The 27,381-nt window shown below is 52.6% G+C and overlaps 1 protein-coding gene across 1 annotated transcript; it reads left to right on the forward strand.

Moving 5' to 3' along the window:
• The first annotated feature begins 5,949 nt into the window (after positions 1 to 5,949).
• RSPO1 (R-spondin 1) lies at positions 5,950 to 27,381 on the forward strand. Its single transcript, XM_070467172.1, has 6 exons — positions 5,950 to 6,258; positions 10,895 to 11,291; positions 23,199 to 23,390; positions 25,316 to 25,465; positions 25,734 to 25,922; positions 26,633 to 27,381. Exons 2-6 carry the CDS (start codon positions 11,198 to 11,200, stop codon positions 26,791 to 26,793), a joined length of 786 nt encoding a protein of 261 aa, XP_070323273.1. The 5' UTR covers positions 5,950 to 6,258; positions 10,895 to 11,197; the 3' UTR covers positions 26,794 to 27,381.

Consider the following 27,381-nt stretch of genomic DNA (forward strand, 5'->3'; position numbering starts at 1 on the left):
ACCAAAGGGAAATCTGCAGAGAAAGAGGTTCTAGGTAGGGGGTCACGAGTTTAATTTTTTATGTGTGTGCTTGTAAAAAATATTTATTCTATTTATTTGGCTGTGCTGGGTCTTAGTTGTGGCATGCAGAATCTTTCAGCTGCAGCAGGCGAACTCTTAGTTGCGGGATGTGGGATCTAGTTCTCTGAACAGGGATCAAACCTGGGCCCCCTGTGTTGGGAGCATGAGGTCTTAGCCACTGGACCACCAGGGAAGTCCCACGAGTTTAGTTTTAGGGACGGGAAATTAAAGGAGTCACTCTTGGCTGTCTCAGCTGTCTTGATGAGGCTGGGTGGCTTGAGGGGTGGATACCTGTGGCTGTGTGCCCAGTGGAAGCGGCAGGTTAGCTGGGAAGATTCTCCTCCAGAACTCAGTGGGAACGGATGGAGGGTTTGCAGGGCAGGGGAGATGTTGAGGCAAGGACAGGGCAGAAATCATGATCGAGTACTTGAAATGTCAGGAATCTGAATTAGGGGGAAGGGGGTCTCTTCGGGGCCTCTTGTGGGGGGGGGGGGGCGTCTAGGATCTCAGAGATGGAGCAGTTCTGGTGAGGCCAAGAGGGAGTGGTCCTGTGGCCAGGAGGCTGAAGGGACTATTGACATTGGGAGGTCTGGGAGGTGTTGAAAGTGGCATTGACATGGAGCATGAGGTCCCCGAGATGCTGGTTGTGTCTGTGATGAAAAAGAGCACCTTGAGATAGACATCAAAGTCCTGGGTAACCAAAGATGTCACTGGAGGGCGGGAAACCCCAGTGAGGAGAGGAGGGAGGCAGAACAGCAAGAATGAAGAGCAGGAAGTTCCCAGGACGGTAGAGCGAGGACCACAAAGGGCAGCCGAGGGGCAGAATGAAGGAGTGGGTTTTCCAGACCCCAAGGGGTGAGAGATGCGGCATCCCAAGGGATTTGCTAGGGGAGCCCAAGCTCCCTACAAGTCAGAGACTCTGGGAGGGTGGGCCTGTGCTGGGAGCGGGCTTCCAGAGGACACACTGGCCCTCAGGCAGGGAGGGCTGAGCAAGGAAAGAGGAGGAGCAGAGCCGTGTTCTCGGGCATTTCCCTCCTTACCCTCTCTCACTGGGGCTGCTAACCCCCTCCAGGCTCTCAGCTTCAAATCCAGCCTTCACCAGAGCTGCCAGAGACTTCCCTGGTGGTTCAGTGGCTAAGCCTCCGAGCTTCCAATGCAAGGGGCTCAGGTTCGATTTCCGGCCAGGAGCTAGATCACACAAGCTGCAACGAAGGATTTGAATGCCACAACTATAGATCCTGTGTGCTGCCACTAAGACCCATGCAGCCAAAAAATAAATATTTTTTTTTACAAAAGAGCTGCCAGGCACTTCTAAAGTACAACTCCATCCTGCCTCTTATCCATGTCATAAGCCCCACTGCCCTTGAGCTGAAGTCCCTGCTCTTTAGCCTGGTACACAAGGCCCTTCTGGAAGGATCTTACCTGCTACCCTACTTCTCACCTCTCTCACCCTAAATCCCTACAAAGCAGGATGACTTATGCCTCTAAGGGCACCATGATCCATCAGGTCTTTGGGCCTTGGCACACACCATTCCCTCTGCCTAGAACACCTTTTTAATCTCACGTTCTCACATGATTAGAAAATGCCAAGTCTTTCAAGCAAGAATCTCCTCTTTGGAGAAGCTTCTCTGACGCCCTCAAGGAGTCACGATTGCCCCTTTCATTGTGCCATCTGTCTTTCTCATCTACCTGGTCTCATAAATTTATCCCCAACTAGACCAGAAGCACCTTAGAAAGATAGTATAAAACCTGTTTCCCTCTCTCTTTTTGGTTGCACCATGCAGATTGTGGGATCTTAGTTCCCTGACCAGGGATTGAACCCGGAACCACTGTAGTGAAAGTGCTGAGTCCTAATCTCTGGACCAGCAGGGAATTCCTTGATCTTCATTTATCTGTTCTCCATTCCCAGCCCAATGCCTGAGATAAAATAGTTAATACTTATAAATGACAGGACAAAATTACAGCTAATTATAAAAACTAGCATTACTAAGTAGTCAGTATGATTCCTAGCATTGTGTGAGCTCTGTATTTTATATATTGACTGCAGCCATGAAATTAAAAGATGCTTACTCCTTGGAAGGAAAGTTATGACCAACCTAGATAGCATATTAAAAAGCAGAGAGCTTACTTTGCCAACAAAGTTCTGTATAGTCAAGGCTATGGTTTTTCCAGTAGACATGTATGAATGTGAGAGTTGGACTATAAAGAAAGCTGAGTGCCGAAGAATTGATGCTTTTGAACTGTGGTATTGGAGAAGACTCTTGAGAGTCCCTTGGACTGCAGAAATCCAACCTGTCCATCCTAAATGAGATTAGTCATGAGTCTTCATTGGAAGGACTGATGTTGAAGCTGAAACTCCAATACTTTGGCCACTTGATGCAAAGAGCCAATTTATTGGAAAAGACTCTGATGCTAGGAAAGATTGAAGGCAGGAGGAGAAGGGGACGGCAGAGGATGAGATGGTTGGATGGCATCACCGACTCAATGGACATGAGTTTGGGTAAATTCCAGGAGTTGGTGATAGACAGGGAGGCCTGGCATGCTGTGGTCCATGGGGTCACAAAGAGTTGGACACGACTGAGCAACTGAACTGAACTGAACTGATTTATTTATTTGGCTGTGCCATGTCTTAGTTTGGAGTGCAGAGTCTTAGCCACTGGGCCACCTGGGAAGTCCTGCCATGAGCTCTTTATTTAAATGCATCACCTTATATTAGGCCCATAACAACTGTGATGGGGCATAGTGTTTCTATACCCATTTTACAGATGAGGACATTGAGGCTCAGGGAGTTGAAGTGACTGGCCCAAGGACATTGGGCTAGTTGGTGGTAGAGGTAGGTTTTGAACTCCAATAAGGTTAATTCCAGTGTCTGTGCACTTAAGCACTATCCTATATTGCTTCCATGAAAGAGAGACAGAAGACACAATCTCGGAGAACAATGGGGTCACAGAGACTAAGGTTTGCAAGAAAGTCTGCAATAAATTGACAATAACAAAGTCATCTTTTCTTTGAGTCACAGTGTGATCACACTGTGTAGGTTGGTTGCCTACCCAAAAGCCTATCTCCCCTTCTTCAGAGCTGTCAGTTTTGCTTTTGTCTGTGAGCACTGTTTTCCTCATAGTTCAAGTAAATTCTGATGGGTCTATGCTAACGTTAGTAAAATCATCCCTCTGGTCTGTGGTTGGTTCAGTGGTGGGCATGTGATCCAGTTAGCTCCTTTAACTTTTTTTAATTGGGATAAAACAACTCAAATATTATCCTTTTAATCACTTTCAATGCCACATAACTCTTTAAGTGATTGCTGGACTTGGCTGAAGATGCAGTGTCTGGAGCTGCTGCAGCCATCTTGGGATCATGAGGATAGTAGCCAAGATACTGAGGGTGGTGGAATGAGACTAGAGGACAGAATCTGATGTGTGTGGCTCCTCAACTGCTCGATCATTCCCGCCTCAGCTCTTCCTGATACATGAGATAATACACCACCCTGCTGTCTAACATTGTGAGTTGGTTGTCTATTACTTGTAGCTGAAAGAATATTGATAACGACACTGCAGGTGGTAGAACAGTTCTTGCCTGGCAGAGGATGACATGAATTATGAAGAACTTCACTAATCTCTAGGAGCTACTGCCCTAACCTGAGCCCACTGACCTTAGGTCTTCTAATAAGAATGATGACCTTGGCCTGGGTTAATAGCAATAATGACCTGGGAGATCATCTGAATAAGCTTGTAGGAACTGTAAAAGATGCAATCATGGCCATACCAAACATTAGTTAAGTATGCTTGTGGTGCTGGGATCATAAGGCTGAATCAGATGCAACATTTGTCCTTATAGGGCTCACACTGCAGTGGGAGAGAGATAATTGCAGGCCAGTGATGAGTGACGAAAAGCTCTGCGTGAGGTCCTGAGGTGGACGTGCAAGGTGGCTGGGTGAAACTTCACGTAGGCATTTTGAAGGCTGGTAAGAGAAAGGTCAGAGAAGGCCTTTCTAGGCAAAGACCAGCATAGACAAACTCAGGGCAATATGACACTTCCAGGGAAATTACAAGTCATTTAACATAGTGAAAACTGGACTGGCCACTTACAGGCTGTTTGTCTCTGAGCAAATTACTTGATGTCTCTGAGGTTTCGAATTCACATTTGTGAGAAAAATAAAAAAGAAAGAAAGTAAAATGGTTGCAAAATTAGGTAACAGAATTTAGATGCAAAGCACAGTGCTTGGCATATATTAGGTGCACAAGAAATGGTCTTTATTATTCATCCATTTTTGTCACATGGTTCTAATTCATTATCTTCTCTGACCCAGGTGGCTTTCTTCCCTTTCTTGCTCATTCCTGAGCCTAGTAGCAAGCCCCCCCTCCCCAACTCCCACAGACTTTTCCTCAGGCAGGAAACCCGACCCACTGCCTGGCCTGGGACAGCTTCTAGGGCTGGGTGGTTTGTGTTATTCATTCTCTCTCTCTCTCTCTTTTTTTTCCCCCTAAATGCAACAAAATAAAACCAAACAAAAAGCCCAACGCCTGGCGTGGCTTGTCAGGGAGTTATGCAAGTGTGTAAAAAAATAAAATAAAATAAACATTGAGTTTTCAGCATTTGGGGCTGTTTGATTAGGCACAGAGCAGGGCCAAGGGCCGGTGAGATGGGGGAGAGGCTGAGGGTAGGGGGGAGGGCGTGGGGCTTGGGGTGGTGGTGGATGGGACCCAGGACCAAACTCAGAAATGGCTGTTTGCCCCCTGCAAAGTTGGCAAGGATCTGATCGAATGAGCCCAGACCCTGGTACTGCTCTGCTTTCTCTGGCCATCCATCCACCATCTCTGCTTTCTGCCCATCATAATACACCAGAGGTCATTCCATCCATCCCCCTGTCACTGTGAACGGCCCTGTGCCCTTGTCTCCATAGTCAGAGCTCCCCCTTCCTCTCCAGAGAAGGAGAGTCCACAGCCTGTCTTGATTACTCACCACCACCCCCACCCCACTCCCCGCATCAGTATAGCTTTTCTGCTCTAACTTAACTCCTGCTAACTATAGTTTAAGCCCAGTTCCCTTTACCCAATCTGAAGTGACGCTGAAGAACAGCTGTTTGCCACCCCCAAGAAGTGAGTCTCCCTCCTTCTCCCCTTCAGGCTTGACTTCAACAGCATCTGGGTCACTACAGGTGTCAGCTGCCCTTCAAGACCCATTCCACAAACATTAGCAGGGTCCCTACCATTCTACCTGGCATTTGCATCCTTCATTTCACCACCTCTCAAAACAGATGAGAGCGCTGAAGCTCAGAGAGGTTAAGTAATTTAGGAATGGCCACACAGCTGGTAAGTGTTGGAGCAGGGATTTGGTATCTCGGCTTTGCTTCAAGATCTACCTGGCTATCCTGCACCAGCTCCCAGTGGAGGGTCCTCAGCTGGGTTCCCTGGAGGTTAGAGCCTCACATTTCGTCTGAACTGGGAAAATGCTCTGAAGAGTTGACTGCTAAGAGGAGAGTGTGGACGGGACCCCAGACTCCTTCGGAGCCTGTTCTTGTCACTTTTCAGGTTCCTGATGGGGAAACTGAGATCTTGCTAGGCTCACGGGCCTGTTCTGACCCCAGGATGCCTGCAGCAGCGCCAGTGCTCTGGCAGCTTGGAATCGCTGGGAATGCAGGGTTGGGGAAGGAGAGGAGGGAGGACAGAGGCTCTGCCCCAGAGTCCAGACCAAGGGTGCAATTGCCAGCCCTGCGCTCCGAGCGCAGCGCCCCAGCGGAGGCAAGGGCGTGCGGGAGGGGGGCGACGAACTCCCAGGCCTGGCGCTCCAGTCCGTTTTTTGCTGCGGATCCCGGGAAGGGGGGCCGGCTCGGGGGTGGGACTGAAAAAGGGGGGGGATTCCCTCCCTCGTGCGCGCGGAGGACTAGCCCCTCTCCCGGCTGGGAGCTCCGGCGGAGCCGAAGCGCAACGGAGAGCCCCAGCGCGGGCGGAGAGCCCGGCGCGGATCGCCCGACTGGGGACTGTGGAGAGGAGGGCCGAACCGGGCTGCCCCAGAGGACCGATGCGCCGGGTGGGGCGCTGGCCCCGGAGGGCGTGAGCCGCCCGCAGATTGAGCAACTTGGAAACCGGCGGGCGGAGCGCGAGCGCGCTGGGCGCCCAGGACAGTTCCGCGGCGGGCGGGTGAGCCGGCCGCGCCCTCACCCCTCCCGGGCCTGCCCCCGCCGCGGCTGGCAGCGCGGAGGTGAGTCCCCCCGGGAGCTGCCCCGTCCTCCTCCTTAGCGCCCCCTTCCCCTGGGACCTGGGGCGCCTTGGGCCCTCTTATCCGGGCTTGGCCGAGATGAGTGCCGGGGTAGGGGGAGACCGTGAGAGGCAGGGGACTTCTGACTGCTCTCGAATCAGCGAGAGCGGAAGAGGGCACCTTTTGGGGCCCCTTCTGCAAGTCCTGCCGCCCCCACCCTTAGCATCCCTCAAGCTAGGAGGCAGCCTCCTGGCGATGCCGCCACCGGTTTGCCCTCAACCCCGCAACCCCCTGCGATCGTCCTCGCTCGGAGTTCCGAACCCCCCAAATTCGCCAGACCTATTCTCCACCGGCCCCTACACCAAACCCCCGAAGCAGAAGCTCTTGATTCCTGGTGTCTTCGCCTTGGACTCCCCCGAATCCCACGGCTCCCGGTTACCATCCCCATAACCCCCAGTGCCGCAGCCCGGGCCCGGGTCCGACGTGGCAGACAGTGTGTGCTGCGCCCCTCGGGGCGCTGCGAGGCGGCGCGGTTCACTGTCCCGAGGGTTCGGGCGCCGAGGGACGGTCTTGCTTGGCTGGGGAGAGGTGGCCGCTGTGTGTTAACCCAGGGCTCCCAGGAGGGCTAGGTCGCGCGGTTGGGGCAAGGGTTTTCTAGTGAAGTCCGCCTCTCAGAATTGGAGAGTCCTCTTGGATTTGGGGCGGGGGGGAGGGGTCAGCTGGGGGACTTCAGGTCCACCTCCCCCTCCCCGCCCCCCTGCACCTGCTGGACCTCTCTAGATGATAGAGAGGAAGACTTTGAGCGCTTGGAGTCGTGTTGCAGGGACGTGAAGGAACCCTTCCCCGCTGCCTCTTGGTGTTGGGGGGCGGGGGTTGGCTCGACCCCCACACCTGGCCAGGCTCTGGCGGACACACGAATCCCGACATGTCGGGCGGGCACATACTTGGGCCCGCCCCCAGCCCAGCAATTCTTCTGCCCCCGTTGGCCGGTCCTCTCCACCCGCAGCTGATCCCGGGGAAAGCTAATGAGAAATTATCGGAATGGTTTACATTTTTGGGTCTGTATCCGGCCCCGGACCGAGTACCAATTTATCCAAATAGTGTTGCAGGGAAGAAGGTGAAAGTTATTGCAAACTTCTGGGGGCATTGAGGCTCCGCCCTGCGCCCCACCCCCACGGCTGTGTCCCCCTCTCCCGTGTGTCCTCCCCTCCTGGACCACCTAGTAGGCGGGCCTCTCTCCTTGGCCCCAGCTCTGCCCCTGCCTCCCACTCCTTCCTCAAGCTGGGTCATGCCCTACACCTCTCAGCTCCCTGCCTCTTGCTCTGCCCTCCAGAGTCCCAGTCTGAGCAGCAAATCCTGAGCAGCTCACTGACTGTGTTTATCACCCCGAGACCCTAACCTTTCTGTCTCCATAAAGTGGGACTAACTGTACTTTCCTCCTAGCGTGGTGGTGAGGAGTCAATGAGAACCTCCCGCGTGGCAGGTGGTGCAAGCATGCCATGAATGTGGATCCCTCACCCCAACCCTGGCAGAGACAAAGTGCCCTTCCTCACCCCCACGGATGCCTGAGACCGTGATCACTGCCAGCAGTTCCCATTGCTGGCTCTGCCGGTGTAGAGTGATGGGCCTCCCAAAAGAACCTGCCTGTGCCTTGTAGCCCAGGGGGCAGAGGAAATCAATCAGAGGAACCAATAGAAATGAGGCCGGCTGCTTAAAAGAAAGTCATTAGCTCCTATCCCCTCTTTCAGCTGTGGCCCCGCTGCGGGTGTCTGTGTGTGTACCACTGCACGTGTGTGGGTGGGGGTGAAGAGGGTGGGAACCTCTTCTCTGGAGGGACGTGGAGTCAGACCTGGGATCTTCTGAGCCTTGCTACTGCGATGTTTCTAGTCTGAGACCTGTCCTGCTTTTAAAATCAGATATCACATGCAATCCAGAGTTTTCAACTTAAAAAAAAAACAGAAGATCTAGTTATGTGGAGCCAGTCTTTGCGCCCATCAACAATAAGCTGGAATGGAATAGCAGATGCTCCCTTTAGATGGGGCGTTTGTCTTCCAGTTTGCCCCCTCCACACTCTGCGTCCCTCCCATCTGTTGCTTGTATCCCTAACAGAGTGAACACAACCCCTTTGGAGAGTTGATTCTGTATTGAAACTCATCCCATCCCGTGATGGTCGAGGAAGGCCAGAGCCACTTTTCCAGTGGAATTCAGATCTGGAGCCTCCTCTCCACTTCCCCGCTGAGATAGGTGGGGATACAGGTGGGAGTGGGTCTGAAGAGCCTCCCTGGCAAGGGTTGGGTGGCCTGGCAGGGGCCAGACTGAAAGCTAAGACCGGGGAGGACTGAGGGGGAATTCAGAGGGAAGTAGAGGGTAGGGGAGGAAGGGTGCTAGCCTTTGCTGAGCCCTGAAGCCTGGCATGCTGCAGTCCATGGGGTCACAAAGAGTTGGACACAACTGAGCAACTGAACTGAACTCAATTGAATTGACTCGGAAGTGCTAGGCGCCTTGCCCTGAAGGCACATGGAGTGCAGAGACGCATAGATCTGTTCTGGCCCAGGACCCCAGGCATACAGTGAGACCAAGGCCTCACAGACCCAGGATTTAACACCAGCTTTGTCCAATGTGGTCTTCTCCTTCAGTGTTTGTCAGGTGGAAAGACTCAGGGCACCCTGAGAATGTATCTGCCAGGGGTCCTCAGACCTTAGTGTGAGAAAGGCCAGCATTAGAGGTTAACCGTATCACTCTGAGCAATCCCTGGGGCCAAGGCAATCAACCATAAAGATAAATGCAAATATGGAAATTGCATCATAGTGCTCAGTGTTACGATTGGTATCCAGATGGTATGAAAACTGTCTTATTGCTTTCTAGATGACCACTGGAATGTAGACACAAAATATAGTTTTGATCGAAGAAATTGCAACATTTATTGAGTCCTAGTGTGCCAGGCACCTTTCTAAGCAGTTTCATATATTAACTCATTTAAGCTATAAAAACAACCACCACTCTCCTGTAGATAAAGAAACTGAGGCTCAAACCAGCTAAGCGACTAGGCTAAAGTAACAGCTAATAAGTAGCAGAGGCAACATTCAAAGCCAGGCAGCCTGACTCTGAAGTTTACGCCCTTAACCATCATGGTCTACGGCCAGACTCTGGGACTGGGGGCTGAAGACCCCAGTTTGATGCACTCGGCCGGATGTCTGTAATCTGTGGGTGGTGGAAGAGTGTGGTGGGGGCTGGGGCAGATGGGAAGGTTCTGGCAGGTCACGCAAGGAGTACTAGAGGGGCAGGTGGGGGCTGGCAGCTGACGGGGCACTGGGGGGTGGCTGGGGGCATCTCCACAGGCTCCGGCCACGGCTCCAGGTGGGATCCATCAGTCTCGTGTAAACACTTCTCACAGGCAGCTTAACCACTTGAGTGTGTCTGGCCTTCAAAGCCAGTGGGAGAGACCGAGGAGGGGTTGCTGAACTCCCTCGTGGGATAATGATTTATCTCCCATGCAGGTGGGCTCCCCTGGGGCCTCCCTGGAGGCGAAGGGGGAAAGACTGGGACACGGTTGGGAGGGGCACTTTCACTCAAGCATTTCAACTTTCTCATTAGTTAGGCCGAAAGGCAGACAACTCTCAGAGCAAACCTGTGAAGTAGACATATTTATCCCCATTTAATAGATGGGGAAATGGAGAGGCTAAAGGATTCTTTCAAAGGTATCTTATCCAGCCAGTGGGAGAGCGACGCTGCCCTGGCGTCTCCAAAGCTTCCTGAAGACTTGCTGTTTCCTCCCATCCCTGTATGAGTATGGGTGCGTGTGCAGCAAGCGTGTAGGCCAGTGCATGTGCAGGCCTCATTGTGAAAGTGTGAAGCAAGCTGTGAGTGGGAAGTGGGCTTTCATCTCCTGACTCCCAGGTTGGGTTCCAACTTCCCAGACACATTTCACTGGGGAGGGATCGGTTTCCCCTGCCCCCATTGCCCGGGCCAGCGGGTCCAGAGACCTGGCTCTCGCTGGGCTGGGGGATTATCCCCATTCTCTGTGTCTCTGGCCAGGGCGGGCATCGCTGCCTCTTTTATCCTCTCACAAAGGCCAGGCCCGCCGGGCCTGCTGTGTCAGAGTTTCTGTGGCTGGGGGAAGCCTTACTTCCTTTTCTCCCGCCAAGCCCAGAGGGCCACGCTGGGTCTGCCAGCTTGTTGGGGGCCACTGCTCTAGCTCCAGACAGGTGAAAGGCACAGGGGTGACTCAGCACTGGGGAGAGAAGGCTGAGGGGTCACTTGCTGAAGGATAGAGAGAGCTGCTCTTTAAGAGTCATGATATTACTGCAGCATGAAGTCTGTAGGCTAGACCTAATGAAGGACTTCCAGATAGAGCTGGCTCACTTTGGGCAGGGCGAAAGCCAGGCAGCCAGTTTCCAGTGATCCACAACTTTGATTTGAGTGTCCACCATATTCCAACTACTTGGGTAGCCAACTCCCATCCCACATCAGGGACTTTTGCCAGATAGGAAAAGGAGTCAGTCTCTTCTACAGGGGTGCCAGGTGGGTGACTTGTAATGGTCAAACATTCTGAGTTGTCTCCTGGTTAGTGCACCAGATGGGAGGGCAAGGGGGCCCACTGGTACCCCAGAATTAACCCTTCTCTCTCCTCCCCCAACAGGTTGGTTTTTGGAGGTGTCCTGGCTGAAGTGACAAAGAGTTCTTCCCATGTGACACCCCGAGGTGCCTTTGAGGAAAGCTCTCTGGATCTCTTTATGGGCTGATGGAGAAGTAGGCTCCCCACACCCTCTCTGTCCCCAGCTGAGATTATGGTGGATTTGGAATACAGGGCAGATTTGGGATACAGCCCAGGCCTGGACATCCTGCTGCTGACCCAGCCCCGGAGGCGTTAGCAAGAGCCCTGCGCCGTCCACCCCCGCAGAGACCACCCCTCCTACCAGGGGCCTGGAGCCGGCGAGTGACTATGCGGCTTGGACTGTGTGTGGTGGCCCTGGTTCTGAGCTGGATGCATTTGGCCGCCGGCAGCCGGGGGATCAAGGGGAAGAGGCAGAGGCGGAGTGAGTAACGGATGGGGCTGGACCACCGTGGCCCTTGGGAGTGGTGGTGGGGAGGGCACTGTCTGGGGACTGCGACCTTTGGCTGTTTCATTCTGTGATGACCATTGCAGATTTCTGCTTTGTCTATTACAGCTTTGTACGTCACTCAGTAGATTATCCAGTTTGTGGATTAATTTATTGAGATTACCCATCCTGTAGATAACTCACTTTGTCTGTTTTCCCCTTTGTAGACGCTGTTTTCTAGATTAACCCCTCTCCTGTGAGGATCCAGTTTGTGGATTATGCCCTTTGATATCACACCAGCTTTGTGTGGTATCCATGGAGATGCTTCCCAGCCCAGTGCCCCTGGGATCCTCAGTGTCCCTCTTTCACAGACAGGAGTTCAGGGTTCCTTTCATTTAGAGGTCTGAAATACAGCCCTCAACTCCTTGGGGGTCAGGAAACCCACACAGACAGGCAGTGGGCAACAGACTGCCCAGGTCGTGGGGCAGGGACGGTGGAGCCGAGTGTCCGTGGGACTGTCCACCACTGTGGCTTTTAACCCCGCCCAGTGGGATTCAGGAAGCCACCCTGAGGGGTGATGGGGAGGCAGCAGGCACAAGGCTGGCCCCACCTCCCTCCAAACCAGAGCAGCTGCACTCTTCCTTGCTCTCGGGAAGATTCCACATGAGGTGTCATTGGAAGAAGAGGGTTCTCACAGCCTAAAAACAAATCCCATCATTGTGCAAATAGGAAAACTGAAGCTACGAACAGGGAAGAGATGGCAGTTTAGAAGACACACAGTCAGTGTTGGAACCCAGGTCTGCTGGTTCCTGTGAGTCCAGTCTTCTTGACAACAGAGCCTGATCGAGTATTTACCTGTCCTCACCGTTCTCGCCGTCTCTCCCAGGATCCTGCCCTAGGCCGTCCTGAGAGCAGGTCCCCCATCCTTCCCTCAGCGCCTTCAGGGATGGAGGTTCAGGACCTGCCATCATGTCATGGGAGTGGCCCCTGGGTGTGTGGTGGAGGCCCGACCCAAGTCTGCCTGTCTCTCAGCATCCACCGGAATAGATGTCATGCCCCGAGATGGGCAGCTTCTCTCACGTCTGGCCACCACCTCTTGCTTCACTTCTGAGGCCTTCAGCCCAAGGCCCACCAGGAAGGGCTGAAAAGCAATGGAGTTCTGTCGGGTCTCCACGGGAGTGGCCGAGGCCAGAATCCAACCCAGAGAGAGATGCTCAGGGAACTGGTGAAGCTGAAAATCCCCGGCTTAACAAACAATTAGAGATGGTTAGGTTTAATCAGCAGCGAGGCCTTGATTTTCCTCCCTTCTCGTCTATTGCGGCCAGTATTTTGGTCTCCACCGGCCAGATGCGGTTTAGCGATTTATAATCAGTCTCCTCTATTTCCGAGAGGAGAGAGAAAACGAGAGAGGCCACTCACCATCATGTGATATGCATTAATGGTCACACTTCCACTGCTGAGCCACACACTCACCTACACCAGAGGGTCAGGAGACCTGGGTTCATCTTTTGTACTTAGGGAAAAAAAAGTACTGGCCTGGCCATCAGAATGGGCCGGTCCCAGCAACAGCCAATCAAATGCAGTCATTTCGATGTTTCCACTTTTGGCACAGCCACATCCCACAGCCTTGGTAGCAGGTAGCCCAGTGTTTATTACCAAGCAGTATGAGTGACAGACATCCTTAATGGTGAGATGCAAGGACAGGGGGAGAGGTGGGTAAGACTCAGGGTGCAACGGGGGTCCAAAATGGACAGAGGCTCAGAGAGGGGTGACTCTTCTCTTCTTTTCTTTAAATTAATTTTTATTGGAGTATAGTTGATCTACAATGCTGTAAGCTTCCACTGCATGGCAAAGTGCACCAACCACATGTATACACAGATCCACTCTTTTCCAGATTCTGTTCCCATACAGGTCACCACAGAGCACTCAATAGAGTTCCCTGTGCTATAGAGTAGGTCATAATTTGTCATCTATGCTATATATAGTCATGTGTATATGTTAATCCCAATCTCCCAATTTATCCCTCTCCCCACTGTCCCTCTTGGTAACGCTCTTGGGAACCTAGACGTTGCTAGGCAATACTCGTGAAATTGTAACCATAAAACTGCAAGTATGATTGTTCAGGAATACAGTGAGGGTTACATGAGATAATAGACATACTGTGAAACATTTGTGAAATATGAAGCTCTGTATGGCTGGGGTGCATATCATTTATTTATTTTTTTTATTTTTTTTTTTCCATTTATTTTTATTAGTTGGAGGCTAATTACTTTACATCATTGCAGTAGTTCTTGTCATACATTGAAATGAATTAGCCATGGATTTACATGTATTCCCCATCCCGGTCCCCCCTCCCACCTCCCTCTCCACCCGATCCCTCTGGGTCTTCCCAGTGCACCAGGTCCGAGCACTTGTCTCATGCACCCAACCTGGGCTGGTGATCTGTTTCACCCTAGATAATATACATGTTTCGATGCTGTTCTCTTGAAACATCCCACCCTCGCCTTCTCCCACAGAGTCCACAAGTCTGTTCTATACATCTGAGTCTCTTTTTCTGTTTTGCATATAGGGTTATAGTGGGATGCATGTCATTTAAAACAATTTTTATTGGAATATAGTTGATTTACAATGTTGGGTTAGTTTCAGGGGTACAGCAAAATGAATCAGTTATACATGTACATACATCCATTCTTTTTTAGATGCATGTCATTGTATAAACAACGTGTGGGCCATTTTGCCCCAGAGTTTCCAGGGGAGTTAGGGGAGGGATGGAAGGATGGAGACAGCGTGTGTGGCTGCTCTGGTCCCCACCACATGCAAGGGTAGTGGGCAGCCTGGGGGGCAGGGGTACGCTTGCTGTATATTCAAGCCTCGGGTCTGTCGACTCTGTCATTGTGTGACTGCATGCTGGTGGGACCACCAGAAGTCACCTGATAGAGCTCTGATCTAGAACCACACACCAGTTTTGAGTCCAGAAGCGTATGGTCTCAGCTGTGAGTGATGGTGTCCCTGCAGGAGGTGAGACGTGCAGCGGTGAGTCCTGAGCCCTGGCAGAGCATTCCCCACCCCGTCCCACTCACGAGGACCCCTCCCCTTCCCGAGCCCTCTCTCCACTCACCCTCCCTGCCCCTCGTCCTCTCCTGACCCCCTTTCCCCCTGGACTTCCTGCCCTTCATGGGGATCCCACTTGCTCTCACCACGCCTCATGCTGAGTGCCCCTCCTACTGAGACCCTTCTCCCATCTGATTCCTGGGCCTTTTTACCCAGTCCTGCCCCCACCTCCCCATGAAGCCTGCATTCCTTCACTGAATCCTGACTCTTCTCCCGTTTCTCTAACTTTTATTGGAGCATAGTTGATCTACAATGCTGTAAGCTTCCGCTGCATAGCAAAGGGCACCAACCGCATGTATACGTAGATCCACTCTTTTCCAGACTCTCTTCCCATACAGGTCACCGCAGGGCGCTGAATGGAGTCTCCTGTGCGATAGAGTAGGTCATTGTTCGTCATCTGTGCTATATATTGTCATGTGTATATGTCAGTCCCAACCTCCCAATTTATCCCTCTCCACTGTCCTTCTTGGTAACCATAAGCTTGTTTTCTACATCTGTGACTCTATTTCTGTTTTGTAAATAAGTTCGTTTGTACCATGTTTTTAGCTTCCACATATAAATGATATCATATGATATTTGTCTTTCTCTGGACTCCCCTTTTTTGGCTCCTTCTCACTGCCCGGTCCTGCATCTGACTCCTTCACCTCCTCCCCCAGAAGAGGGTCTGTAGAGTCTCTCTTCCGTGGCTGAAGCCTCATTCACTCCTCTCTTCATTCATTTCTATTGGAGTATAGTTGCTTTACACTGTTGTGTTAGTCTCCGCTACTCAGCAAAGTGAATCGGTTTTTTGAATACACGTATCCCCTCCTCTTTAGACTTCCTTCCCATCTGGGTCACCACAGAGCACTGAATAGAGTTTCCTATGGTATAAAGTAGGTTCTCATTAGTTATGCATTTTGTATGGAGTCGTGTATATATGTCTTGGGCCCTTCCTCATGCGTCCGTTTCGAACCCACAGAGCCTGGTCCTGGGTGCAGAGATGGATCTTGAAGCACCCACAGGTGATGGGGAGCAGACAGTTTCAACCTAGTGTGCTGTGAGAGCCCCAAGAGTGACTCTTGAGATGTAATTTTAACGATGAGATAGTAAGAAATCTGCCTGAAATGTGGGAGACCTGGGTTTGATCCCTGGGTTGGGAAGATCCTCTGAAGCAGGGCATGCCAACCCACTCCAGTATTCTTGCCTGGAGAATCCTCATGGACAGAGGAGCCCAGTGGGCTACAGCCCATGGGGTCACAAAGAGTCAGACGACTGAGCGACTAAGCACAGCACGGGTGATCTGCAGGCCAGGGAGTGGGGGTGGGGGGAGGTGACGGGGAACCCAGGCAGCAGTGGACCAGCACCAGCGTATCCCAAGGTGAGGAGCTAGGACTGTGCAGGAAATCGGGTGTAGCTGCGGGGAGAGCTGGAGAAGTGGTTTCTGGGTGCAGTTCTCGGGAGCCCTGGGGTTTTCACTGGAACTGCTCTGCTTGTTTTGCTTTATACATGGAGGCTCTTGTCTACGGAAAAGAAGGGTTGTGCTCTTAAAACAAAAAGCTCAACACCCAAGGGGGTAGAGCAATGAAAGCTGCCCGGGAGCTGGGGGAGTGCTGCGGGCCATGCTGCAGAAACGGGCAGAGGTCAGAGGGTGGAGCTCTTGGTACCTGCCAGGCTGGGAGTTGGCCCTTGACCCTGATTTGAGCTGCGGGTAATGAGGACACCCCCTGAGAGGTTTGAATCAGAGGAGTAGCGCTTGATCCAGCTGTAGTATGGTGCGAGGGGAGGGAGCTTGAGGTGGGAGACCAACAGACCAGTTAAAGGCTGTTTGGACTCAGGTGAGAAAAAAGTGCAGGGAAACTTAGCTCATTCTTCAACAGTTGAGTTGAAGAATGCCAGTCTTCCCAGGGGGATGTGCCCAGGGCACCAGGGCACCAGGAATGGAGAGCATGCGGCCTCTGCCTGCTCAGTGAGGCCCTGGGTCCTGTCATCCCCGACTTCACTTCACCCCCACCCACTTAACTCAGGGGTCTCTCCTGGAAACTAATTCCTCCAAGACTAGATACCACCCTAAACCACAGTCAGCCCTCGGTGTCCTGGAGCCTTCCTCTCCTCTGCCGTTGATCCTCACCCAACCCCCAACCACTCATTTCTATCGTGTCCCACTCCCCATACTTTATCAAACACCCAGTAAGCTCTGCTCATATAGCCACTTCCCTGAGCCTCTGTCTCACTTGCCACATCCTCAGCCCTACATTCTGGAAGAGTCCTATCCTTTCGTGGAGCCTCACCCCTTACTGGGCTCCCATTTAGAAACAAGGCAGGCTGCACTCTCCAAAAACTCTATCCAATGGGAGAAAAAGACATATTAGCTGATAATAATGAAGCAAGGCAGTGTCTACTCTGATGGATTCAAGTACTGGGAGCAGGGAACACAGAGAAATACTCTGTATCCAGATTTTACCAGAAGGCAAGATCAAGGGAGATTTCCTGGAGGAGGTGACTTTAGTTCTGAGGCTTGAAAGAGTTAGGTTTAGGAAGAGATAGAGGGTGTTCCAGACAGAAGGACCAACTTGAGAAAAAAGACACAGAGATGTGAAGTAGTGTGATGTGTTCAGAGAAACAAAAATAGTTCCCTATTGCTTAGAGGTAGTGTTAAGAGATAAAGTGGGTGGGATCAGCTCATGAAAGTTTTTAGGCCAGGTGGAAGAGCTGAGTCTTAATTCTGCAGCAGATAGGGAGCTATTGATGGGTTGTGGGCTTCCCTCATAGCTTAGTTGGTAAAGAATCTGCCTGCAATTCAGGAGACCTGGGTTTGATCCCTGGGTCAGGAAGATACCCTGGAGAAGGAAATTGCAACCCACTCCAGTATTCTTGCCTGGAGAATCCCATGGACAGAGGAGCCTGGGAGGCTACAGTCCTTGGGCTTGCAAAGAGCTGGACACAACTTAGTGATTAAACCACCAACCACCAACAGGCAGGGGCACAACACCATGAATTTGAGTTTTGGAAAGATCCAAGATGAGAAATTCGGGGACTTGAAACAAGTGAAGTCCCCAGAGAAGAGGCTCTGTGGCCAGAAGCCATTCTTCAAGGGGCAGGGCTGAGTCACCCTGGGGCAATGCCTGATTACAGAAAAATCAGCTTGAAAGGGGTTTGCACAAGGATGAAGGAGGCAAGAAACAGCAGGGAATGGAGGAGACACATCCTTGACTTCCTGGCTCAGTGCAGTGGGCTCCATGGAATGCTTAGGAGGCGGGAGGCAGTGAGGAGTAGAGAGTATGGGGGGTAAGAAGAGCAGAACTTTAATGAGTGAGTTTTGTGAAGAAGTTGGAAGGAGGCCCCATGAGCTCTTTGAGCACCCTCCCCATCACTGAGCCCACCCATCCTCAACCAGGCTCCGGCCCTGCAAGGCAGGCGCCTTCCCATCATAGGCACAGAAGCCAGAGGGAGTGTTTCAAACTGTGAGCCAACCATGCCCTTCTGAGGTCCTTTCGTTGCCAGTTAGAATAAAGCTCTATTTTCCATTTCACGGATGCACTAGGATGGTTGGGGCCTCAGAGCTTTTGCCCAGGCTATTTCTCTGGTCTGCACACCCTCTTCACCTAGCCTGCTTGGTAAGGGTTCATCCTCCAGTGCTCCTCCATTCCCCAAAATGTGCAGCCAGCCCTAGGTGGGCATCTGTTGCTGTTCCTCCACATCCCCAGTTCCTAGCAATTCTGGACACACGTTAGGTGTGCAGTGAACGTCTGTGGAATGAATGAGCCTCAGTTTCTCCCTTTGAATCATTATGTAACCTCTGCCCACACCCAGCATCTCCTTGGACACCCCCTCTCCCAGCACACACAGCCCCCTTCCCTCGGGCTCTCCCCCTCACTGCTCATCTTTTTGCCTTACTAAGCTGAGAACTCTCTTTGATTCCCATCCCTCTAGATAAGTGTTCCTTTCCTCATTGAACTGCCCCTGCCCATCCTGGAGCCCCCTCCTCCTTGCTCAGCACCCCATCTCCTTCCTGAACCCCCAAACCTCACGGAGCTCAGCTTCTAGTCCCCTGTCCCTGGCCCCAGTCTCAAGCCTCAAGGTTGGTCCTACTGGCTGAGTTCTGTGTCTTGACCCTCTCGTATCCTTGGGTCTTCACCATCACTCCCTGCCTCTGTCTTGTGATCACAGTCCCCGCTCCCAGCAGGTCTCTCCTTTCTGTCTCTTTCTGTGTTCTTTGACCTTCTCCTCACTTTATCCCTCACCTCCATCCCCTCCACTAACTGTTCAGCCCCCTGTGGTTTGGCCTGCATCCCACCACTCCACCAGAAATGCCCTTCTTGAGGTCACCCAATCACCTCTTCCTGCATGTGTCATAGGTTTTCCCAGAGGTCCTGGCCGTGGTCTCCTCCCAGCCTTGGGCCCTGCAGATCTCACCCTCTTCCACTCAGTTTCCATCTCCCACCTCAGTGTCCTCCCATCTCCCCAACAATTCCTTCTCAGCTTCTTTCCAGGCCCTTCCTCTGCTTGTGTGTTGAATGCGAGTATTGCCCAGGACTCAGCTCTTGGTCCTCTTCTCAAGCTGCACCCCTTCTTCCCCAGGATGCTTTCCCCTCCCACAGATTTAATCCCCAATGACAGCTCCCAGCATGGATCCCTGAGTTCTCTCCCCCTTTCCACAGCCTGCCTCTTAAATGAGATGGTTCTCCCCCTTCCTTTACTCCTTAACCACTGCCCTCCCCTCTCCACCTCAACCAGGGATGCCAACAGCCTGTTTGTGGCTGGGTCCTTACATGACATCTCAGCAGCACCTGGCGTTGGGCTCCCCTCTCCTCCCTTGGGTGTCCTCTTCTCTTGACTTCCATGATGCAGCATGCTCTGAGTGTCCCTACCTGTCTGGGTGCTTCTCCTCGACCTCTTAGCTGACCCTTCTTCTTCTGTCCTCTTCAATGTCTAATGCCTCTTCTCACTGTCTGCTCCCACTTCCCTAGCCATCTCGTCGATGTCCTGGCCTTTGATGACTGTTTTATATTAAGGACTCCACGTGTCAGTCTCCAGCCAAAATGTTTCTCTTGAGTTCCAGACCCACAGGTTCTGCTGCCTACTAGATACCTTCCCAAGGGCATCCCACAAGAACCACAAACTCAACCCAACTCATCATTTCCTCCACTTGAATCTGCTCCTTCTCCTGTGGGCCCTCTCTTGGTGAAGAGCAGTAGCTATCCCATTATCCAAGCCCAACATCTGGGTATCATCCTTGACCTGTGCTTTCCCCCAGCCCTCACCCGCATGTCCAGTCCATCACCTAGTCTCCTTGATTCTACCGCTTGAATATCTTATGTGCGTCTATACCTTTCTACCTTTCCATCCTCCTGGTTCAGCTCCATCTCTTGGAACCTGGAAGTCCCCCTCCCTCCAGGTTTGCCATCTGTTCAATGCATTCTCCACACTACAGAGGGATCTTTCTAAAACGGAACCCTGGCCTTGTCTCCTGTTTTAAAGCCCCTTGGGACTCCTTATGGCCTTTGGAATAATATCTGTACTCCTTTTTTTAGGGGTGCAAGGCCTTTCCTCCTCTGCCCCCTGCTTTCCTCTCCACTCACTCCACGCACCAGCCATGCTGAATGAATTTCAGATGCCCCATGGGCTGCACTTTCTCTTACGTGTCATTAAGGCCTCTGCAGGGAAATGCACACAGAGATTTGTTGTTGGTTGAGTGCGAGGCAGACAGCAGGATTCTAAGAAGGCCCTTTGCAAATGGGCCCTTCACTAAAGTGATAAGGAAGGAATATATGAGTTATGGGAATATAACCATAGACACCTACAAATGGGACACCGGGATGACTTTGGTTCTTGTTGTTGTTCAGTTTCTCATTTGTGTCTGACTCTGTGACCCCATGGACTGCAGCATGCCAGGCTTCTCTGTCCTTCACCATCTCCCAGAGTTTGCTCAAACCCATGTCCATTGAGTCAGAGATGCCATCCAACCACCTCATTCTCTGTCATCCCCTTCTCCTCCTGCCTTCCATCTTTTCCAGCATCAGGGCAAGCCAAAAACCTAGAGGGAGCCTTCATTTCAGCCACATATTGAATAAAAACCTTGAGTCATAGACAACTTAATATCTTTGGAGTGGAAGTGGTACCTAAAATCTACAGTGACTTATTCATGTTATAGCTGAATAACAGCCCAAAGTAGAAAATCAGTCCCAAGCAGGCTCCCTCGTAACTCTGATACCACATTTGGAGTCCTTTCCTCTTACAATGACCCAACCAACAAGAGTGATATTAAGTTTTAAATTTGTTGATTAGCTAAATGGTAACACTGACTCTATGTAAATAAGTTCTTTATTTGAAAAATCAGTCTGGTCAAACCTTCAGTTTCCCTGTCACCCCTGGTTTTCATAAACTTTTTCTCACTGCCTGGAATTCATACTGGCTGTGAAGCCTTGTTTAAGTAGTTCAGCCTTTCTTATTTCCTCATCTGTGAAAAAGAGGGGGAAAAAAGAGTAGTATCACCCACTTCATGGGCTTTAAGGATCAAATGAGCTAATACTTATAAAGCACTGAGAGCAGTGCCTGCAACAGAATAAGTGTTCAACCTTTAGGAGTAAGCTACAGAGGTTATGGTTAAGATTTTGTTTTTGTTGTTTATCATTATTGTGTTTGCTATTCCCCTTTTCTCCTCTGTTCACCTATCTCATACTCATTCTCTTGTTCTGAAATCAGGGATCATTCCTAGAGGTGGAGCTCTCCCCCACAGCCCTCCAGAGCAAGCATCTTCATCTCCCTTTTTTTAGGTGGTGGGAAGAGAGGCCCACAGGATGCAGAGTTTTGCCCAGGGTCATAGGCCAGGCATTTGACTTCAGGTCCAACCAGCGAAGTCTAAGCCATGCGTCCTCCATTGCTGCACAATCTTCTGTGATCTCTGCTCTGATTCTGCTGGCTGTCTGCCTCCAACCTGTGTACAACTCCTCACTGCCTGGTTCCTCTTTTAATGACTGGTCCCACCCATCCCCTAAGCCAGAACCCTGGGAAGTACCCCAGCCTCTGATTGGTCACAATGGCCATACTGATTGTATTTCCTAAGTATCTCTCAAATCATTTTCTCTCCATCTGCACTGAATAGAACTTGGTTTTAGACTCTCTCATCTTTCTCACCTGGATGATCCGCTCAGCTTCCTCCCAAGTGGTCCTCCAGTCTCTGGTCTCTCCCCAGGCTGCAGAGGGTGCTTCCCAACCTGTAAATCAGACCGGATCTTGCTCCTGCTTAAAACTTGCTGATGACTTTTTTATTTCATCAGTTCTGAGAAAGGTCCCCCTAAAACATTGTGAAACAAGGGTTCTGTGGCCAGAATGTCTTGGAAGTGGAGCTCATGCTGTCTCCCTCTTAGAAAGTCACTTAAAGTCACAGAAGCATAATGAAATGAAATGAAATGTTAATCACTCCCAGTCGTGTTCGACTCTTTGCGATCCCATGGACCATAGCCAGTCAGTGTCCTCTGTCCATGGGATTCTCCAGGCAAGAATACTGGAGTGAGTTGCCATTCCCTTCTCCAGGGGATCCACAAAGGCTGCAAAAAGCCCTGGAGTAGAAAAAAAATCCAGTTTAGACTTGTTGGACTCGGTGGTTCTCAGATATATTCTCAGATATATCTAATGCAATGGCCTTTTCTCCACATCTTCCTATGAACATTTAGGGGAATCCTGTTCCAAGAAATATTCTTTGGGAAATGCTGCAAGATAGAATTCAAGTCCATTGCCATGACATAAAAGGTGCTTAAAAATAAGACTACTTATCTTTCACCACTCCCCTCCCCACCTCTCCTGTACCCCCAGTCTTCCTGTTTCCTTCAGGTCACTTTACACCTCTGTGGTCTTGCCCCTAGAGGACCCTAGTCTCTACTTGCCGATGGACAAATTGTTATTCATTCTTGAAGAGTTGACCCAAATGGCCCCTCTTCTGTGACTCCTTCCTTCTTTCTGGATTCTCTTGATCCTCGTGGCTGCCAGCATGTGTCTGTTTGTAGGTCTGTCTGTACCTTGGAGAGATCAGTTCAGGATAGCCAGGGGTCTTTGCTTCCATGTCCCTAGCACTTGGCACCGCTTGTGGTACCTGGGTGGGGCCAGGTGAGTGTTGGTTGAACAAGTGAAGGAGGAAACGAGATCGTAGGTCTGAAACTCAACCCTGGGGTAGGGGACCTCACTGGCTCAAAGGATGGTTCCAACCTCAGCACCTTTGACATCTTGGACCAGATTGCTGTTGTGGGGGCTGCCCCACACATTGTAGGATGTTTAGCAGCATCCCTGGCTTCTGTCTCCCAGAGGCCACTAGCAACCCCCTCCCCGGTGTGATCACCAAAATGCCTCCAGACTTTGCCAAAAAGTCTGCTGCCCTGAGGAGCAGACTCATCTCTGGTTGAGACCACTGTTCTAGACATAGGTTATTCCAGTTGTCTTCCTGTCTCAGGGTAGGTGGCCTTTTTCTCATTATCCCTCTTGTCCTTAAAATTTTCTCAGGGTTGTGTAAATTTCAGGCTTCAGCACCTTCTCTGAGGATGGTGGAGCAAGTCTGGGGGGTGAGCCTGTGTTGCTCCTGGAGCTGAGGGGGCATTTAGGGTGGATGGCAGCTCTTGCTGTGCTAGTTCCCTTGAAAGCAGATGCTGGGAAGGTCTATAAAGGAGCCTTGCAGAGAGCTGCTAGCCTGGCCTGCAGTTTCTGAGAAGCACATTCGTTCTGTAGGCTGAAACTCCTGTCTACTCACTTTCCATCCTTGTGGGAGCCTGGGAAAGACAGAGACCTCTCCCAGAGCTGCCTCTCACCCTTGCTCCATCCTTGCAGTCAGCACCGAGGGAAGCCAGGCCTGTGCCAAAGGCTGTGAGCTCTGCTCGGAGGTCAACGGCTGCCTCAAGTGCTCGCCCAAGCTGTTCATCCTGCTGGAGAGGAACGACATCCGCCAAGTGGGTGTCTGCTTGCCGTCCTGCCCACCTGGATACTTTGATGCCCGCAACCCTGACATGAACAAGTGCATCAGTGAGTGTGGGCAGGGCTGGGGAAGGGTGCTGGAAACTCTGGATATGGGGCGGAAGTGCTTGGAACTGTTGATGGGCTGCAAGAGGAGTGGAGGAGATATTGAGGAGGGGAGTTCCTGATTCAAATATCCAACTACTGGCCAGACATTTCCTCAGACATCCCACCCACATTTCTAGCCCGTAACGTAGCTGTATCTCCTCCCTCCAAACCTGCACTGACTTGTGTTCCCACAGGTGACTCTCAGTGTCCCAACCCATCACCCCAGGCACAGACCTAAGAGCCAGCCTCTCATCTGTGCCCCCACCTTAGCCATTCAATAACCAAACTGGGCCTCCTCCAGCTCCTTTGCATCCTCACTGCCATTGTTCTATCCAGGTTCCCATCCCCTCTTCCCTGGACCACTGCAATAACCTCCATCTGTCCCCCAACCCTCATCTGGTTCCCTTCGACCCTCCCTCTGCCCTGCAGCCAGAAAGATGCTTCTGAGACATATAACCTAAAAAAACCGCTGCTGGCTCCACTGACTGCAGGGAAATTCAAGCCCCGGTCAGCCTTCTCTCCCCATCCTCCCCACCCCCATCTCACTCTGCTCTGCTCTCTCACACCAGCTACAGTTTCACACGTGCTGGGGGCCACGTGGTGAACCCTCTCCTGTAAACAATGCCAGTGACCCTCTCATTTTGTTCAGAGCCTTGGAGTTTAGCATGCATGTCCAGACCTTCTATCAGTTCAGCCACACGAGCACCTTGTGAGGGAGACAGACCTAAGTGATGGTACCCTTTTCATAGCTGATAACATCAAGGTCCCAGGGAAATGCCTGAGGGGAGTTCAGCCGACTTGGGTTCTGAATCCCAACTCTGCTGCTTGCTCACTGTGTGACCTTGGGCAAGTTGTAGCCTCTCCAAACCTCATCTTCAAAATGTGGGTGTTTGTTTTTACCCCCAGGACTGTTGTGAGAGGCGTATGTCAGTCCTGAGTGTCTGGCACAAAATAAATGGAGCAGCTCTTATTCTTATTTTTGTTTGTGTTTTGCCTGCCACCAAACCCAGGACTCAGAGGCCAGGAGGCACAGAGGAGGGGGTGGGGGTGGGGGTGAGGAGCTTATGAGGATGGAGGTGGGACCCCAGGACTGCCCTCTCGGTCCTTGGGGATCTGGGTAGGGCATTCCTTGCTATGCCTGCTCCTGGGAAACTGGCAGCCCGGGCTTCAGGGGAGGAGACTGGGAGGAAGTCAGCTCCGCCCACAGTCCGGGAGGGGAGAGATTGTGAAAGACCCCTCCGGCTTCCAGCCTAGCCCAGCCACCCTCACCCCCCACCTCCCCGCAGGAGGGAGAGCTGGCAGGAGGGCATCAGGGAGGGACCCAGGAGTCTGACCAAGGTGGTTCCTGGAACTCGACCTTGCAGAGGCAGAGGAATTTTCCCCGGGATGGCTCCCCATCCTCCAGGCAGATTCTTGCTTCCCTGGGCAGGAGGAAAACCAGGCTTTCCAGCAGTAGGGGAAGAGGAGACCACACAGTCACTCTCAGGGTGTCATTGTATCCCTCAGTTTGGCTCTGATTAGGTGGTCCTTAGGGTGCCCTGAGATGCTAGGACCCTCCTCTCGCCCCCACCAATCTCCTGTGCTCTGAATCCAGCTCTCTTGGGCCTCCCCTTGGGTTCCCGGGCCTGCAGGGGGGGTGCTGGGTTGGGCAGCTGGGGGGTGGGAAGAGTCCCAGCCGGCCCTCAGGAGGGGCTGTTTTGGCCTCCTCTCTCCCCGCCTCTTGCTTTCATTTCTCTCCCTGCCAAGACTCCACTGCGGTAGTGGCAGCTCCAGGCCACTGTCCTGCCGTGTGTGGGTGGGTGGGCACGGGGATGAGGGGAGGGGTCCGTCTGGGGCTGAGACAGAGCCCCACCCCACGCCCCACGCCGGTCTGGCCCTCCCCTCAGAATGCAAGATTGAGCACTGCGAGGCCTGCTTCAGCCACAACTTCTGCACCAAGTGTCAGGAGAGCTTGTACCTGCACAAAGGCCGCTGCTACCCCGCCTGTCCCGAGGGCTCTGCGCCTGCGGACGGCGCCATGGAGTGCGGCAGCCCGGGTAAGCCGGCGGGGTCTGGGCCGGAGAAGGGGCGGCCCGGGTGGGAGCGGCCCCCAGGGAGAGCGTGGGCTGGGCTCCGCGCAGAGAAAGCTCATGACCATCACCCCCTGAGTTTCTCTGGGGACTTTTACGCCCTCTGGACTATCAGGGTGCCTCTGACCTGGGGCTGAGACCGAGAGCAGGTGGGAGAGGCTCCCCGGGGCGCACCCCGGGGCCAGGTGAGGAACCGTGACCCCTTCCTCCCCTTGCTTCCTTCCCCTCCCACCAGCACAATGTGAAATGAGTGAGTGGTCTCTGTGGGGGCCTTGCTCCAAGAAGAAGAAGCTCTGTGGCTTCAGGAGGGGCTTGGAGGAGCGGACACGGAGGGTGCTCCACGCCCCCGGGGGAGACCACGCCTTATGCTCCGACACCAAGGAGACGCGGAGGTGCACGGTGCGGAGGACGCCCTGTCCGGAGGGTGAGCTGCGGCCTGGGGGTCAGGGGTCAGCTACGGGAGGTCTGATCGCCTCTGTTTCCTACCTGTGACCCAGAAGAGTGCTCGGGCCAGGGCCAGATGAGGCATCCTCAACTCAGGACCCCATGCTGTGCAAACCCGTGCCAGGCAGACAGGGATGCCCGCAGCTGCGTGGGGTGGCGGGAAGCTTGTGTGGTCCCATCCCTCCCCACTGCTTCTGATTCAGGGGATGTTGGCACCGGACCGGCCCTTAGAAGGGGAGCTTGGAAGTGGAGTGCGAAGGCCCAGGGAGGGGCAGTGATTTAGCCGAGGTCACACAGCCCGCCCGTGGCAATGATGTGGCAGTGGTGTGGGATGGAGGCGTGGGGAGCCGTCCTGCCTGTCCCCAGAGCTGCAGTGACTGGTTGGGAGATGCCTCGGGCCATTGGGATCCAAGGTCTGAGGAAACGTGAGGAAAGAGGAGCTGGTTCTGTTCAGGTGGAGAGTGAAAAGGTTCATGTGGGACCCCCCTCAGTACCCATGTTGTAGAGCCCTGGTGCAGTGCCCGCTGGTCCGAGGAGGCCTGGAGGGTACCCCGACCGCCTCTGGGCCTCCTCCCCAGCCCCCCTGCCCCACTTCCTGACCGCATTCCTCCTCCCGCTCTTGGCCTTGCCCAGGGCCTCCTGCTGGGTCAGGACGCCCTTGGTTGACTCTTCCTGCTGTTGGGGTTCCAGGGCAGAAGAGGAGGAAGGGCGGCCAGGGCCGGCGGGAGAACGCCAACAGGAACCCCGGCCGCAAGGAGAGCAAGGAGGCGGGTGCCGGCACTCGGAGACGCAAAGGCCAGCAGCAGCAGCAAGGGACAGTGGGGCCGGTCACCTCCACGGGGCCCACCTAGGGACCCTGTTCAGCCTCCCAGTCCATGCAGAAGGAGTCCAGTGCCGCTGTGTGTGATGAGAGCTTCACTGAACTTGAGCACTGGGGGCAATGCATACACACCCTCTCCATACATACAGGAACACACAGACACATGCACACAGACCCCATGTCCAAACAGGTAACTGACATACGTGCAAAGGTGTGCATGCATGCACGCACGCGCACACACACATCGAGGCTACTGGAAGACACTTCTGTCCCTCGGACATCACTGTGTGAGCAGGGCGGGGAGGCAGAGGGGTCATCTCTGCCCCTCAGAGGTCCAAGAGGCACACACTTGGTTTGTGATGCAACCAGTGGACGCATCAGAGAGAATGTTGACCAGCATCCAAGCCCAGACTCTGCAGAGTGGAACCTTCTGGAGGAGTTCCTAGGACCAGCCTGCGTGGCAGACAGCAGCCAAAGCTTGAGGACTGGTCAGCATCTCCAGCTGTATGACTTTATCCTTGGAGAGTACTGTTACACATTCATATCAGGACTTTCCTGACTCTGAAAACTGCTTAAAGGTTTATTTCAAATTAAAAATGAAAACCAACTGACCACAGTA

This window comes from Odocoileus virginianus, chromosome 5 (genome assembly GCF_023699985.2).
Source record: "Odocoileus virginianus isolate 20LAN1187 ecotype Illinois chromosome 5, Ovbor_1.2, whole genome shotgun sequence".
In the NCBI taxonomy this organism is placed as follows: Eukaryota; Metazoa; Chordata; class Mammalia; order Artiodactyla; family Cervidae; genus Odocoileus; species Odocoileus virginianus.

Coding starts and splice junctions, on each gene's coding strand:
- RSPO1 (XM_070467172.1), top strand. CDS start 11,198: ATGCGGCTTGGACTGTGTGTGGTGGCCCTGGTTCTGAGCTGGATGCAT. Junction 11,292..23,198: donor GGGGAAGAGGCAGAGGCGGA/GTGAGTAACGGA, acceptor CCATCCTTGCAG/TCAGCACCGAGGGAAGCCAG. Junction 23,391..25,315: donor TGACATGAACAAGTGCATCA/GTGAGTGTGGGC, acceptor CCCTCCCCTCAG/AATGCAAGATTGAGCACTGC.